At 52.1% G+C, this 14,634-nt stretch overlaps 1 protein-coding gene across 4 annotated transcripts in view; it reads right to left on the bottom strand.

Moving 5' to 3' along the window:
- The window catches only part of GLI2 (GLI family zinc finger 2), a 255,853-nt gene that overhangs the window by 50,898 nt on the left and 190,321 nt on the right, over window positions 1–14,634 (bottom strand). For all 4 annotated transcript variants that reach the window (XM_055316156.1, XM_055316158.1, XM_055316157.1 and 1 more), the window contains one exon: window positions 10,150–10,255. In XM_055316156.1, the coding sequence (XP_055172131.1) occupies window positions 10,150–10,255 (106 nt within the window). The remainder of the gene's footprint in view (window positions 1–10,149; window positions 10,256–14,634) is intronic.

Raw genomic sequence — 14,634 nt, 5'->3', positions numbered from 1 at the left:
TACAGATGTGTTCCATTCCTGGCTTCCTAGTGTTCTGGGCTTCCTGCCCCTCTTTCCAGCACACCACTCTGTAACCACCCCATTTCTCCTCCTTCCCCTCTAAGACCATGAGATATGCGTGGGCAGCAAGACTGGGCCTCCTTGGGCCTGTATGCCCAACACCTGACACAAGGCTGACACATCCTAGGCACGGGCTGGGTGATGTCAGACGAATTAGCTCAAAGAATGTCCCCACCTGAGTTAAAGCAACAGCTAAACCCTACTTGCTTGGACAGGGCAGGTCAAGTTCACATGTCAGAAACGCAGCTCCTGGCAGGAGAGAATGGGAGAAGGGGCTTCCACTGTGCCCACGGTATTTCTCCTTCTCCATGGGCGCTCAAAGAGCAGCAGGCCTCAGGGGTGGAGCACTGCTCAAGCATCCCCTCAAGTGTTGAATAAGGCTGGCAGGAGTGACCTCCAGCGACAGCACTTAGGACACGGGAAATCCAGCAGTAATGAACTGGGCAGAAAAAATGCATTCTAGGCACAAGCATCAGCTTCCACCCAGAGTGGACACCCTGGATGTGTGCCCTGGGACAGGACCCCACCTCAAAGGCCATTCTATCCCACTGATATTTTACAACTAGAGTTTAATTCCTTTGGGTTGATCATTGTTCCGTTCCCACATCTGCCAGCCAGGATAACCAATTATAGCCCTAAGACTTGCAATGAGGTGCCACTCGCTCTCCAAGGGCATGCACGGCACAGAGAAAAAGTTCAAGATTGAGGCTCAAGCCTCACTTGCTAGCTGAATGATCTTAGGAAGCTCTTAAATCCTGGGAACCTCTAGTTTTCTGCTGTACGACTTGGGGAGACTATCACCTACCTTACAGGGTACTGGGGGGACTAGATATGATGATCTCATCTGCCCAGCACCCAGCAGGGGCCTGGAATGAAATGAGGATTTACTTCTGGTTTCACAACCAGAACACAAGGTGAACAGAGCAAATCATTGTCCAGTGCTCACTATGTAGCAGGGGTTCTTCTATGTGCTTTACATACACCTAAACCTCGAAACCACCCCATGGGGTACTGTTGTATCCCCATTTTAGAGATGGGGAAGCCAAGGATCATGGAAATTAAACAACCAGCCCAAGGACATAGAGGGTATAAAGGCATAGGTAAGATTTGAACCCTGGCCTCACCTCATTCTGCCCACATCTTGGGGGTGCAGGATGGGCTATGCCGGGATGGGGGCCCAGTGGGTCAGAGAAAAACCAGAAAGACCACTTCTCAACCCCACAGAACCTTTCCACCAGGAAGCACCTCTCCACACCTGCTTTACATGCCCTCCCCCACTGCAGACCCACCTCATTTCTGCACATCAAGATTTGCTTCACTCCCAGGATCCCCCTTGCCCTGGGCTGACCACACGGACTCTCTCCAAAGCCCAGAGCCAGGCAGCTCCACTTCTGCGAGGGGCTGGCGTTCAGCAAAGATCAAAGAGCAGGCCTGCTTATCAGACACGCTCCTCATTAAACTTTTACAGGCCAGATTCCATTATAAATGAGCTGTCTGTCCCACACCGCAGAGCACGTTCCTGGAGCTGGGAATCTGAAGCTCTTGGAGCCAAGAGAGTCTTTAGCGGAGGGGTCAGTGCAGAAAGGGGCCTTTTGGGGGCAAACTGCTCAGGTTCCAGTCCTAGCTTTGCTACTTACTAGGCGGATGTCACTAGAGAAAGCAGTCAACCTCATCGTGTCTCAGTTTTTCCACTTAGCAAGCAAGAGTGACAATGCTGCACTCCCTACAGAGTGCAGATGAGGGCTACGTGGTATAATCCAGAGGGCCAGCCCCAGGCTGCTGGGGGTGCACCTCAGTTACCCTGGCCCCAGCATCCTGCTGTTCACAGGGGTCTCTAAGGGCCACTCACATCACCATGAGCCAAGGTTCTATACCTATTTGCTGCTTGGTCCTCAGACACCTCCATGGGAGGAGGGCCAGCTGCCCCACCAGCTGCCTAGTCCCAGAGGTCTCTGGGCTCTGAGTCTCCCTGCTATCCAGTGGCTCTGAAGAGGTAGTCAGCTATAGCAGGTTTTTAAATTTACTTTTAATTTTTTAAAAAGATTTTTTTAAAAAAGATTTTATTTATTCATGAGAGAAAGAGAGAGAGAGAGAGAGAGAAAGGCAGAGACACAGGCAAAGGGAGAATCAGGCCCCATGTGGGACTCGATCCTGGGACTCCAGGATTACGCCCTGGGCCGAAGGCAGGTGCCAAAGCGCTGAGCTACCCTGGGATCCCCTAAAAGGATTTTATTTATTCATGAGAGACACAGAGACACAGGCAGAGGGAGAAGCAGGCTCCATGCAGGGAGCCTGATGTGGGACTCAATCCCAGGACTCCGGGATCATGACCTGAGCCAAAGGCAGACGCTCAACCACTGAGCCACCCAGGGGCCCCAGTTACAGCAGGTTTGAAGAAGTGCTCGCCAGAGATGAAAGAACAGCTAAGACTCCAGGGAGGAGGACAAGGCCTCTGGTGGTCAACTTAGCTCAGAAGCCAGGCAGACACACCCTCCCAGAGTCTCCATAGTCTCTTCCTTTCTCCCACAAATCTCTGAAAAGACGTACACACATTTGCTGAGGGAAGAGAATGTTCTTTGCAAAACACAGAGCCAGTTCTCTCTGAACCCGTGAACCTAGTGGTGTGGTGCCAAGAATCAAGGAGAGAATATTACTATCTTTCTGCCCTGCGGTGACTGGCCAAGGACAGGGCTGTCAGGGGCCCGGGACGACACAGGCCGCTCGGGCTTGTGTTGTTTATTAATCTCACGACGAGCTGGTGTGGTCTTTGTGGAACACTGACCTTGGGAAAAACCATCTTCAAATCCCTCCAGATTAGAAGGTTCAGGAGCTCAGCCAGCAATAGCAGAGCAACTACTTTCTGAAGTGCAGCACACCAATAGAGGGGCTGAACGTCCCCATTAGTATGCAGTCACCAGGATGAGGTGGGCTCAGACATCCTTAACAGCTCTCCCAGGGGGCTCTGAGTAATTTGCACGGGTGACAAAGTGTGCAGATGATGGTGGGAAGGCGGAGGCCCTCGCACCCACCAGCTGGCGTTTCCTTTTTTCTTAAAGTACCTGGGCCAGCATGTTGACTTTACATGAATTGATAGCTAAGCCCCAGAGCCATCTGTCCCCAGCAAGACCCCCTCCTCCTCTCTCCTTGCCTTGCAGGGTGGCCTTGGGCCGTGACCGCTGGAACCCTGCTCACAACTACAGCTCAAGATCAAGTGGTCTGCAGGGGAGCGACTAGTGGTGGTCAGATCTAGAGTCTGGACAGGTGCTGGGGCTCATGGATGTCAGAGGTCAGGTGTGGAACCAAGGCCAGAGGACAGAGAAGGGGACTGTCCTTCCTGTGGTTGAGATGTTGTAACTGTCCTCACTCCATATGCTCATCCCCTTTTGCGAGCTGAGAATATGGAAAGATTTAGGTCAACTTGTGCACACTGCGTCTATGAACGGGTGATAAAAAGGAACCAGGGGATTTTTAACACCCCATACTTCGAAGTCAATATCATTGAGGGAAAAAAAGCCCTACATCTCGCTGGTTCGATGACTCTGGAAAGCCAACACACAGGTCTGGGCCTATTTCCTTGGGTATAAAACTCTGGCCTGTGGGTAAACAAGCAGATACCCAGTACTTACCCTAGCCCGAAAGAACCAGAACTTCAGGCAATGTACATCTTTAAGACACACCGGAGTTGCAGCCAGGTATGAGAGCTGCAGCACGGGATGGTCTCAGTAACCCTTCTGGGCGGGAAGCAGCTGGAATTGGTCCTCTCTGAAGCCCCATGGCAGGGCTGGGATGAGAAGGACTCTGTAAGTAACATGGGGAGTCAAAGGTTGACCCCAGCCTCCTGGACCAGGAGCTTCTACCTTCCCTGAAGGGACATGGGTTGATCCTGGCTCAGGGCAGCCCTCATTCCTGCTCGGGGCAAACAGAGAGCTCCAGCTAGGGCCCCTGCCATGCCATGCCATGCCTCAATCTGTCCCCACAATACCCGGAAGCCTGTTTCCAAAGGGCAGGGGCCAGCAGGGGATCCCAAGAGGTCCCCTTTGCCACCAGCAGTCAAAAGGCTACGGAAAGTCTGCAGGGAGTGCTTACCCCCATCCACTGGCTGGCCTTTTCTTCTCGCCCTTGAGAAGGGACTCTTGGACTCTCAGGATCATATCCCCGTGGGGAAGGTGGGTCACGAGAGAACCCCACCTGACCAACAAGAACAACCCCTCTACCCATGTATCTCCCCATCACTGTCGCTTACACAGATCAGAAATGCTGCCCAGGAGTCCAAGGGCGGTGCCGTTTACTCTTCTAGAACCACCTGAGCATTAGCGAGCTAGGCAAATCCTGTTGCAGGTTTATTATCACCAGGGGATGGGGAAAAGTGGCTCTGTTGGGATGGAGCAGAGGCATCTACGAAGACGCCATCCTGGCATGCTGGCTGGGTTTCCACACGCTGAACCCCATGCCCCACTCTTCCCTGTGTAGTGGCCTGTGAGGATGGAAAGTCGTCAGCCTGGACACTAGGACATGGTGACAGCTCTGGCAGGCCCCTTTGCTATGTCCCCCAACCCCAATCCATCCCCTAACTGCTCCTACAGGTGCCCTGGAAATAAATCTGACCACTCCCTTTTGTTCCTGGTTGCCAAGATAAAGTCCGGATTCTTCAACTGGGACAAAAAAAAAAACCCTCCTCTCTCCATCCCCAATGGTGCTCCTTCGGTCCTGTTTTCCATCTTCTTCTGCCACCAAGAGAATCCTCTTTGAAGGTCATGCCACGGCCTGCCTTGGCCACATGGCCGTCTCTGGGCCTGCAGTGACACTCCCTTCACCCCATAAGCAAATGCAAATAGCAACTGAATGTTTCCAAACTGTTCTGACTAGTTCTACTTACATAACCCCTCGAACTCTTACAATAACCCAGTAGATGGGGTAGGTTCTAACACTGCACCCTACTACAGATGACAAAACTGAGGTTCATCATTCAGGTTGGTAAGCTCTCCCAAGGCTGGGGAGTTCAGCCCTGGGGGTCACGGCCAGGGAGCCGGGCAGGGCTGGTGACAGAGCACTCCTGCGGGCCTGATGGGAGGGTGAGCAGCACGCATGGTGGACACAAGGCGCCCGATCCCAGGGCTGCGAGCTCCCCGAGAGCCAAGGGGCAGCGGCCCTGGCACGGAGCAGGAGGCGGAGGCCCCCACTCAGGCTGACAAGAGACGACACCGCACTTCATTTGCTGCACAAATGTTCGTGTAATTAGACACATTTGGCGCCGCAGAGGAGGCGTGGGCTACAGCAGAGGCTTGATGGATCCGGCGCTGCACCAGCCTCCAACTGCATTAATCATAGAAGCCGGAGCTACTGGGGCCATTTTTTCCTTGTAGGCCTCGTCCTCTCCCACCTGAGGCACCAGTGGGAAAGGGTGAAGGGGTGGACTTTCCAGAGCACCAGGCCTGCCCCGAAGCACTCGCTGTGTCCCTCCGTGGCTGGGTGGGGACCAACCGCCCTGAGGCTAGTGGGGAGCCCCTGGACCCCACCCCAGCAGGGTGCTCTGGGAATACAGTGCTGCTGCCCATCACTGGGGTGTCAACCAGGAGAGCCCCTGGGGAGGCCCTGGGGAGGGGAGGCCAGCATGTCTCCCTTGCAGGGATGACACGGGCAAGTTGGTGCACCTCTCGGAGCTCAGCATCTATGCTCACAAGGCCTTCAGGAAGGTGAACCTAATATTGTACACCAGCCTCCTCGGAGGCCCTGCACATGCTGTTAACACCCTTTATTGTATTCTACTGGGTAATGCCACACTGGCCACTGGGGCTCAGTGATCCCACATAAGCCCCAGAGATGTCCATGCCCTAATCCCTGGAATCCATGACTGTAACCTTCTAGGGCAAAGGGGCCTTGCAGATGTGATGGAGTTAAGGATCCTGAGAAAGGAAGATTCGCTTCAATTATCTGGGTGGGCCCTCAAAAAGCCATTGCAGGTGTCTTTGGAAGAGAGGCAGAGGGAGAGAAGTATTACAGAAGAGGAAGAAGGATGTGAGGACAGAGCAGGGGAGAAGAAGGCAATGTGACAAGAGGCAAGAGTCCCCGCCTGAGGAACACAGGTGGCCTCTAGGAACTAGGCAAGTCACAGAAACAGAGTCTCTAGAAGGAACCAGCCCTGCCAACACCTTGGCTTACTTCATTACTTCAGACTTCTGCCCTCCAGAACTGTCTGAGAGAAATTGAGTATCCTTTTAAGCCGCTGAGTAATTGTTACAGCAGCAACAGGAGACTGATACACCCCCTTCAGGTATCGAGCCTACTTTAAGAGCCATCCGGGCCAGTGAGTGACAAGGTCACTTCCACAGGCCCACTGGCCTGGCCAGACCTCTGCTGCTTGCCATTAAGACTTTCTACTTCTCTGGGTGCTCCCACCCCTCGCTGGCCAGGAAGGAAGCAGGCCCAGAGAGGGGACGTGACTTGTATCCAACCCAGAGCTGGTGAATGGCAAAGCCTGGAGAAGACTCAGGGATGGCCTCCTAGCTCTCTATCAGCCCAAGGCGGGGACGGCACAGAGGGCTCCATATCCAGCGCCCGGGCCTTGCTTGCAGCAGCGTCCCGGGGGGGGGGGGCATGTTAAACACCAAATACGAGTCCCATCCCAGTATTTCAGACTCATCAGTGGGGCCAAGGGCCTCAGAATCCACATTCCTAACAGGTTCCCAGGGGACCGGTGGTCATCCATGTGCTCCCAAGAGAGAGGCCTGGGCTCAGAAGGCTGTAACTAGATTTCTAACCCTCCTACTCTGTAAGCAGGCAACCCTGGTGGTTAGTATTTCATGTCTCCTTGCTGCCTCAGTTCCTCCTCCTGTAAAATGGAATGATACAAAAAGTCCACCTCACAGGGTTGTGAGAGGGTTAGGGTTGATGAGTGAAGTATGTACAACAGAGTCTGGTCAGTAGGTCGGGATTATTAGGAGAAATGGTAAGTCATCAATGGTGGGGTCTACTCATAGCTCTGTTGAGGTCTCTAGGCATGTGGGGACACCTGAGCCAAGACAGTCACCTCACAGTGATGTCATCCTATGTGGATCATGCCCTCAGGGAATGACCAGCACCACCCACATCTCCGAACAGCACCTGGCCCCTTGCAGGGGGCGCTTCCCTGTGGGTCTGCTGTGCCCAGGGTCTGTGTCACTGAGCCAGCCCAACATTTCTCAAGAGCAGGAAGTCAGCACTTCCAACCCCCTCCCAAATGGGAACTCAGCTCCGTGATTCTCCTTCGATGCTCAGATGCCACCAAGTAAGGGATTTTGGGGGACCAACTAGCTCCAAACATGTGTACAGCCCCCACACCCTGAAGATAGCTGCCAGAGCTGTGGTCTCAGCCCCTACAACCACAGGGGCCCAGGGATGGGCAGAAGGCTGAAAGGGCCCCATCACCTGCCAGGCGGGCACAGGGTGCCTGCAGCAGCAGGCCCTAGTCAAGGGAGAACCAGCCACACGCACTGACATGAAATGTGAAATTTACAACATCTGAAAAGACCTGGGGGAGACAACTTGAAGGGACTCCCAATTGCCCACATGTGGGACGATTTCAACCACACGGAAATAGTGACAATGACAGAGTATAACTCAGGATAACACGACTAGCCATGCATTTATTTGGTATAAATAAATGATCAAAGAAAGAAAGAAATGAGGGAGAAGAGACTATTCCTTACAGGAGAATCCCAGGCAAAAAATGTGGAAGCTGTGATAGAAATAAAAATCACTATTTAGGGATGCTTGGGTGGCTCGGTGGTTGAGCAGCTAGCTGCCTTTGGCTCATGGCATGATCTTGGGGTCCCGGGATCAAGTCCCGCATTGGGCTCCCCAAAGGGAACCTGCTTCTTCCTCTGCCTGTGTCTCTGCCTCTCTCTGTGTCTCTCATGAATAAATAAATAAAAATCTTAAAGAAAATCACTATTTGAAGAATACTAATAATTATGATTTCTGTCAAGAACCGACGATGGATGTTAAAGTTAGTAGGTGAAAATAGGATAAGACACAGGATATTTCCATATTATCAAATGTCAGCCCCCACCAGGAACTTATTAATTACAGAGAGACCATCTTTAAAGTGGAGAGACCCAGCAGACTTCACCTTAACTAAGTGACCTCTAGTGATGAGAAAAATGAACATCTCCAGGAACGAGAACTATTGCCATCATGTGCCTCCTGATGCAACACAATAGGGAGGGCACACACAATTTTTAGGGTATTATTCTCCCAAATGCTTATTCTGCATTTAATCATGAGGCAAATTCAGGCAAGTGTCCCCAGTCGAGGACAACTGGACATTTTGTACTGGCCTTCAAGAGGGTCCAGGTTGTAAAAGAGAAACTAAGCCACTACATCCCAGGTTAAAGGAGGTTTGACCACTAAATGGCAAAGACTGCATCCCAAATACGGAAAAAAAAAAGACATTTATTGGGGCAGCTGAGGAAACTTTGGACAAGATTTACAAGTTAGTTTAATGACACTGTATCAGTCTTTAGTCACTTAGGATATGAACCCCGGGGAGCCCAGTGGAGGGAATTATGGAAATCTTTGTACTATTTTTGCAATTGTTTTCCCATGTCTGCAACTATTTCAAAGTGAAAGATGCTTTTTAAAAAAGAAACGGAAGGTCCCCGATTTGCTCTGCCGTAGGGAGGCAGTGAAGGGTGCACAGACACAGGAGCTGCCTGAGGGCTGGGACCTTCTCAGCCCCTGGCCTGCTGATCAGGCCCAGGGCTTGCTTTGAGCACAGGGAGTGCTCAGTAAGAATTTACTGACTTCGTTCAGACAGGAGCTGGGAGAGGCAGGAAGTATGGGCTGTCTCCAATGGGTGGGACGCGCAGACGGTGCTCTCACTAAGCAAACACTGATCGTGGACCTATTATGTATCAGCTGTCAGCAAGGCAGCAATGAGAAGGAAGCTCAGAGCCTGCTGGGGAGCAGGGGGGAAAACAGATCATTCCGGGGAAGGGCGCCCACTCATGTGGGGGGTGCATTCCAGGCAGGAATGGGCAGCAGGAGCGGAGGCATAGGAATCTGTGGCAGGGCTGTGTGTGACCAGCATCTTGGTGTGGACGGATGAGGTGGTGGGTCCATGGGCCACCTGCTCCTTTGCAGTTGGCTCCCAGCAAGGCAGGTGTAGGAAGCAGCAGGGATGCGGGGGTAGGGCAAAGGTTTCGGCCTCCCCTCTGGCAGCAGAATGGATGGGGTAGAGTGGGGCTGTCTTTGAGTCGTGGTGACCAAGAAAAGTGACATTGGCTACAGGCTTCGAGGGCTCAGGTGGGAATAAAGAGAGACAGGATTAGGTTTAGTGAGATGGCACAGGGACACGTCCCTTCTACCTGGGAGCCTTAAAGCAGGGCACGGGGAGGAGGTCCCAAAGTGTAATGCGGAGCTTGTCCTCAGCAGCAGAGTGTCTCTATAGCATAGTGTTTAAACCAGGACACATAAAAAGGGTGCTATGAATTATAGTACTGTAAGAACGTATAACTAAGGTCGCCGTAGTTATTCTTTTGAAGATTTTATTTATTTATTTGAGATGGAGCGAGCAAGAAGGAGGGAGCATGAGCTGGGGGAGGGACGGAGGGAGAGGGAGAAGCAGATTCCTCGCAAAGTAGGCATCCCGACCTGGGGCTCGATCCCAATACCTGGAGATCATGACCCGAGCTCAAGGCAGATGCTTAACCGTTTGAGCCACCCAAACGCCCCTAAGGTCACTGTACTTATATAGGACCTTTGGCCTGAAGAGAATCCCACTGCATGGGTGCAAACAGAGCCTCAAGGTGCTATGGATACCCAGGGACAGCCCGCAGCCTTGGCAGCGGCGTTGTGCCAGCCCAGCAGGGCTTCCTTCTCAGGTAAACCAGAGGGAGCTGAGTGTTCACGTCCCATCAACACCCTCAGGCAGGGTCCTGGGTCAGTGCACTCCTGGTGGCGAAGGTGACTGTCGGCTTAGGACAGTGCAGGTCGGAAACTCCAGAAAGACACACAGAGGCAGGACAGGTGGCCGAGGCTGCTGGCCTCCCCCCACCCCCACCTGTGGCAGGTAACTATAGGCCGGGGCGGCGGGCAGAGGGCAGAACTTACCCGTGCACGCTGTGGACAGAGTGGGGCTCATAATGGTACCTTCCCTCCTGGTGTCTCATGTCAATCGGGAAGGGAGCATGGAGCGGTGGCAAAAGGTGCTGCGGCACTGTGGAATGGGAGAGAGAAACAGGCCTTCAAAAACTTTTCCCCTCCCTCAAAAAGCAATTTTCAAAGGGCTTTAAAGCTCAATGAATTTCAGAGCAAGAGTAGCCAGGACAGGGGGCTCCACGGTGCCCTGGCTATCACACACCCATGGAGGGGGATGAATAAATAATCAAAGTCAGCCCGAGAATCCAACATCTTTCACATAAAAGATCCCCAACCGCGCTCTTGACAAAGACAAGCAGCTAAGCGCTCTTTGAACTCGGGGAGATTACAGGCTCAGCCGCAAATCAGGCCTGACAGAGCCGGCAGGCTGCTGCCCATCTCGGCCTCGGCTGCGTGTGGCTGGAGCAGCCCCGGGTTACGGCATCCGGATGCTGCAGTCACCCTGGCTGGAAATATTTACCTAGAACCATCTGCGAGGCCAGGGCCCGCTCCTGACTGCGGCCAGCCTGGTGGGGGGGCGGGGCGGGCAGGGGCGGGGGCGATCCCACCCAGGCACCTGCCCCATCGTCCAGGTGGCGGCGGACAGCGGGCACCCATGTGGGTCCGTTAATTCTCCAGCTCTTCATATTATTTGCCAATCCCACGTGAGCTGGTGGGTGCCTCCGAGACGCAGACGCCAGCACGTGAGCCTTGCTTTCAGAGTCATGTCAGCCTCCCGTCTGCACTTGGCCTGCCCTCAACAAATCATCATGATAATTGTAGGATGCTCTTTGCTTATTTAAAAAAAAAAAATTCCTGGGTCCCTGGAGGCAAACATAATGATAGGCTTTAGGAAAACAAGCCTCTTTAAAAAGTAGTTAGACTGGGGAAAGGGCTAAGAAGTGGAGATTTCTCAGTCAACTCGTACTCAGGCTGAAGGCCACGGGCCGGCGGGTGTGCGTGTAGACTGAATCGCAGAGTCCCTGCAAGAGCCGAGGATGGGTTTGTTTTACACGTGTACAGGTCAGCTGACTGCCCAGCCTTCTGCAGTGAACATACACACATAATCCTGCTAACGGTTTCCGTGCGAACAGATCCTGGGACCGTCCTAGTAGCACTATGAATTTTTTTTTTATTGTGGTAAAATATGTGTAACATAAACTTTACCATTTTGAACCATTTTTAAATGTATGGCTCCATGGCATTAATGCATTCAGATTGGTGGACAACCGCCATCCATTTCCAGAACTTTCCCATCTTTCCCAGCTGAGACTCTGTCCCCATTAAACACTAACTCCCCACTCCCCCATCTCCCCCAGCTCCTGGCAGCCACCACTTGCCTTTCCGTTTCCATGAATCTATTCTACATACTTCATATGAGTGGAATCGTGTGGGGTTGGTCCTTATCTACATAGCTTATGTCACTTAGCATGACTTCTTCAAGGTTCATCTAGTGTAGCATGTGTCAGAAGTTCCTTTTTAGGGCTGAATGATATCCCACTACATGGATATACCACATCTGATTATCCAGCAACTCATCAACAGACACTTGGGTAGAACATTGCAAGATGTTTTCTTTAAATTTTTTTTTTTTTAATTTGGTGCCTGAGTGGCTCAGTTGGTTAGGCATCCAACTCTTGATTTTGGCTCAGGTACTGATCTCAGGACTCTGAGATCCAGCCCCACATCAGGCTCTGCACTGGGCACGGAGCCTGCTTAAGATTCTCTCTCTGCCCCTCTCCACCCCCCACTTACATATACTCTCTCTTTAAAAAAAAAAAGATTTTTTTTTCATTTTTAAGTGATCTCTACACCCAACATGGAGCTCAAATTCACAACCTCAAGATCAAGAGTTGCACACTCCACCGACTGAATCAGCCCATGAACACCATGAATCCTTAAAAGAAAACTTTCCCTCTGAAATTTTAACCTGAATTTTTACATACTCAAATTCATCTTCATAATTCCTCAATACTGGCACCTTCCACAGGTACGAGAATGAAAACAGTGAATCTTCTTACCCTGACTGAATCAATTTGCCAAATAGACTCCACGGATCTTGGGCTCCTGGGGGACCTGGCCATCAGACATGACAGCAGTCATGCTGTCCCATCCCTCTGGTCGGGCCCTCACTTCTGAAGTGGGAGATTGCTGGAATGACCGACCACCCCACCCCTTAGGCCCGCCGGTGTCCCCTGACAGGTAAGGCTGGATGTGACTCTGGTGGCAGTGACAGGATGTCCAGGGGGCCCCTGGGAGTCAGAGACCCCAAGATCAGACCTGCTGCTCACCAGCCACATGACAGTGAGCAAGCTTCTTTCCTTCTCTGAGTCACCATTGTGGTTAATCTGCAGATAAAAGACTCCTGCAGCGGGGGTGCTTTCTATGCATAGAAAAAACACTCCATAAATATTACTACTGTAGATAACAATTATCACTAATATTTGGAGGCCCACAGTCCCTATTCTACTGTGAATAGAATTTTCCCAGCTGTGCCATGCAGGACAAGTTGCTCCCAGCTCCCTGCCAACCTTCAGAGGGAGGAGGGTCAGCACTGGCCTGCTTATGTATTGGGAGTCAAGCTGGCCTTCCCTGAACCCCCATAGGACTTGGCAGGGAAGCCATGTCCAGCTCCCCAGATGTTCAAGAAAGGGCCTTTTGAGGGTTGTTGTTTTTTTAACGTGGCCATGCATATCAGATTATAGTATTGTTAATAAAATAAAAATAGTTTGTATGTATCTGAATGTTTTCCTGCATACCCAAAAGCCGCATGAGGCAGCCAGGGGAGGTGTTACTGTGCCCATTTCACAGATGAGGAAATGGAGGCTATGGGTGATTTCAGTCCAAAGTCACAAAGCTGAAAAACAACAGAAACTAGGGAAGAATCCGAGGCCCAAGAGAGCTGGTCAGGGATTTTCCCTCTGCCCAGCCAAAACAAATGCTCAGAGCAGTCCCTGGGAGCAAGGGCAATCCCTGGGGTCCTTCTGGTCCCACCCTATGTATTATACTTAACAAATGCTCATGCAGCACCGGGCCCTGTTCTCAGTGCTTTGCAGATATCAGTTCCTGGCTCTTCGCTGCATCCCAGGCTGTACTCACCCCAGATCTCCCACTGGCTGTCCCCCAGCACCCAGGTGTGGTCCTTTCCTCGCTCATCTTGCCACCTGCAGAAGTGGAAGGCAGTCCTCTAATGCCCTCAGAGCCCAGACCTTCCCCTCATCCTCAGTAGCTAGCTAGTAGTGCTTTCTCAGGGTTAATGCAACTTCATGCAGGTCTCATGAGCTATAAAATCTGCAGGAATGAAGTGCTCATGGTAGTTTACCAGGAGGACATGAAATGGAGGTGAGACCAAGGCTGAAGCCCACTGCTGTGTATGAATGGTGTGTGTGTGTGTGTGTGTGTGTGTGTGTGTGTGTACACGTGTGTGATGGGGAAGGAGGAGCCTGGGGCTTCTGGGAAGAGGCATAACACATAGCCACCCACAGAGTCCTGCTGCAGCTGAGGCTGCACCCCACCTCCCCCATTCTGGGGTGTAGGCTGTGGAAGTTACTAGAGGAAGTAGCTTTCTCTTAAATCAGGACTGGGGGTCAGGCCACGGACACTGGGGAAACCATGTCTCCTGTCAGAGCATTACGTTACCCATCTGTACAATGGGAATTTTTAAAAAAGATTTTATTTATTTATTTATTCATGAGAAACACTGAGTGAGAGGCAGAGGCAGAGGCAGAGGCAGAGGGAGAAGCAGGCTCCCTGTGAGGAGCCTGATGCAGGACTCGATCCCAGGGATCACAAGCTGAGCTGAAGGCAGATGCTCAACTACTGAGCCACCCAGGCGTCCCTGTACAATGGGGATCAGATGGGCTTTCAGTTCCTCCCTACAGGACAGTCCTGCTGTTTGTGAAAGGTCAGCTGTTCCCAGGAGAAAGAGCTATGCTTGTCCCAGCCCGTGACACGTTGAGGGCTTAAAAGGGATCCCTGGGCAGGGCATAGGAGCTTGGGGTACAGGCACTGCTTCATCACTGTGGCCCTATCCATACAACTCACTACTAGGGACCAGCGACCTTCTGGATATGCCCAGCCCACCAGCCCCTGGTTGTCACCTGTGCCCCCATCAGCTGTCTCTGGGGCAAACTGTGCATCCCAGGCCATCCAAGGGATGAAGGTTGATCTGGCCCATCTGAGGTCTCAGTACCCCTTTCAGACCAGCATGGCCTGTCTCCCCCCACCCCCGCAGCCCTCATTCAGAAATGAACGCTTTGCTCAGAGCCCCTCCGCCAGGCTGCAGGAGGAGGAATTCTCCTTTGGGCCCTGGTGGGAAATCCCTCTGTCGAGAGGCCAGCAGCACCCAAGGAACACGAAGATATACACAAAGAACAAGAGCTGCCTTCAAGTGACATGTTGAATGAGATCCTTCCACACATTGTTTTCATTGTGGGCTCTTTTTTTTTTTAAGTAAAA

The sequence above is a fragment of the Nyctereutes procyonoides genome, unplaced genomic scaffold (assembly GCF_905146905.1).
Source record: "Nyctereutes procyonoides isolate TBG_1078 unplaced genomic scaffold, NYPRO_anot_genome, whole genome shotgun sequence".
NCBI classification, from domain to species: domain Eukaryota; kingdom Metazoa; phylum Chordata; class Mammalia; order Carnivora; family Canidae; genus Nyctereutes; species Nyctereutes procyonoides.
Note: the sequence above shows the minus strand (reverse complement) of the source record. Positions and strands in the feature narration are given on the sequence as shown.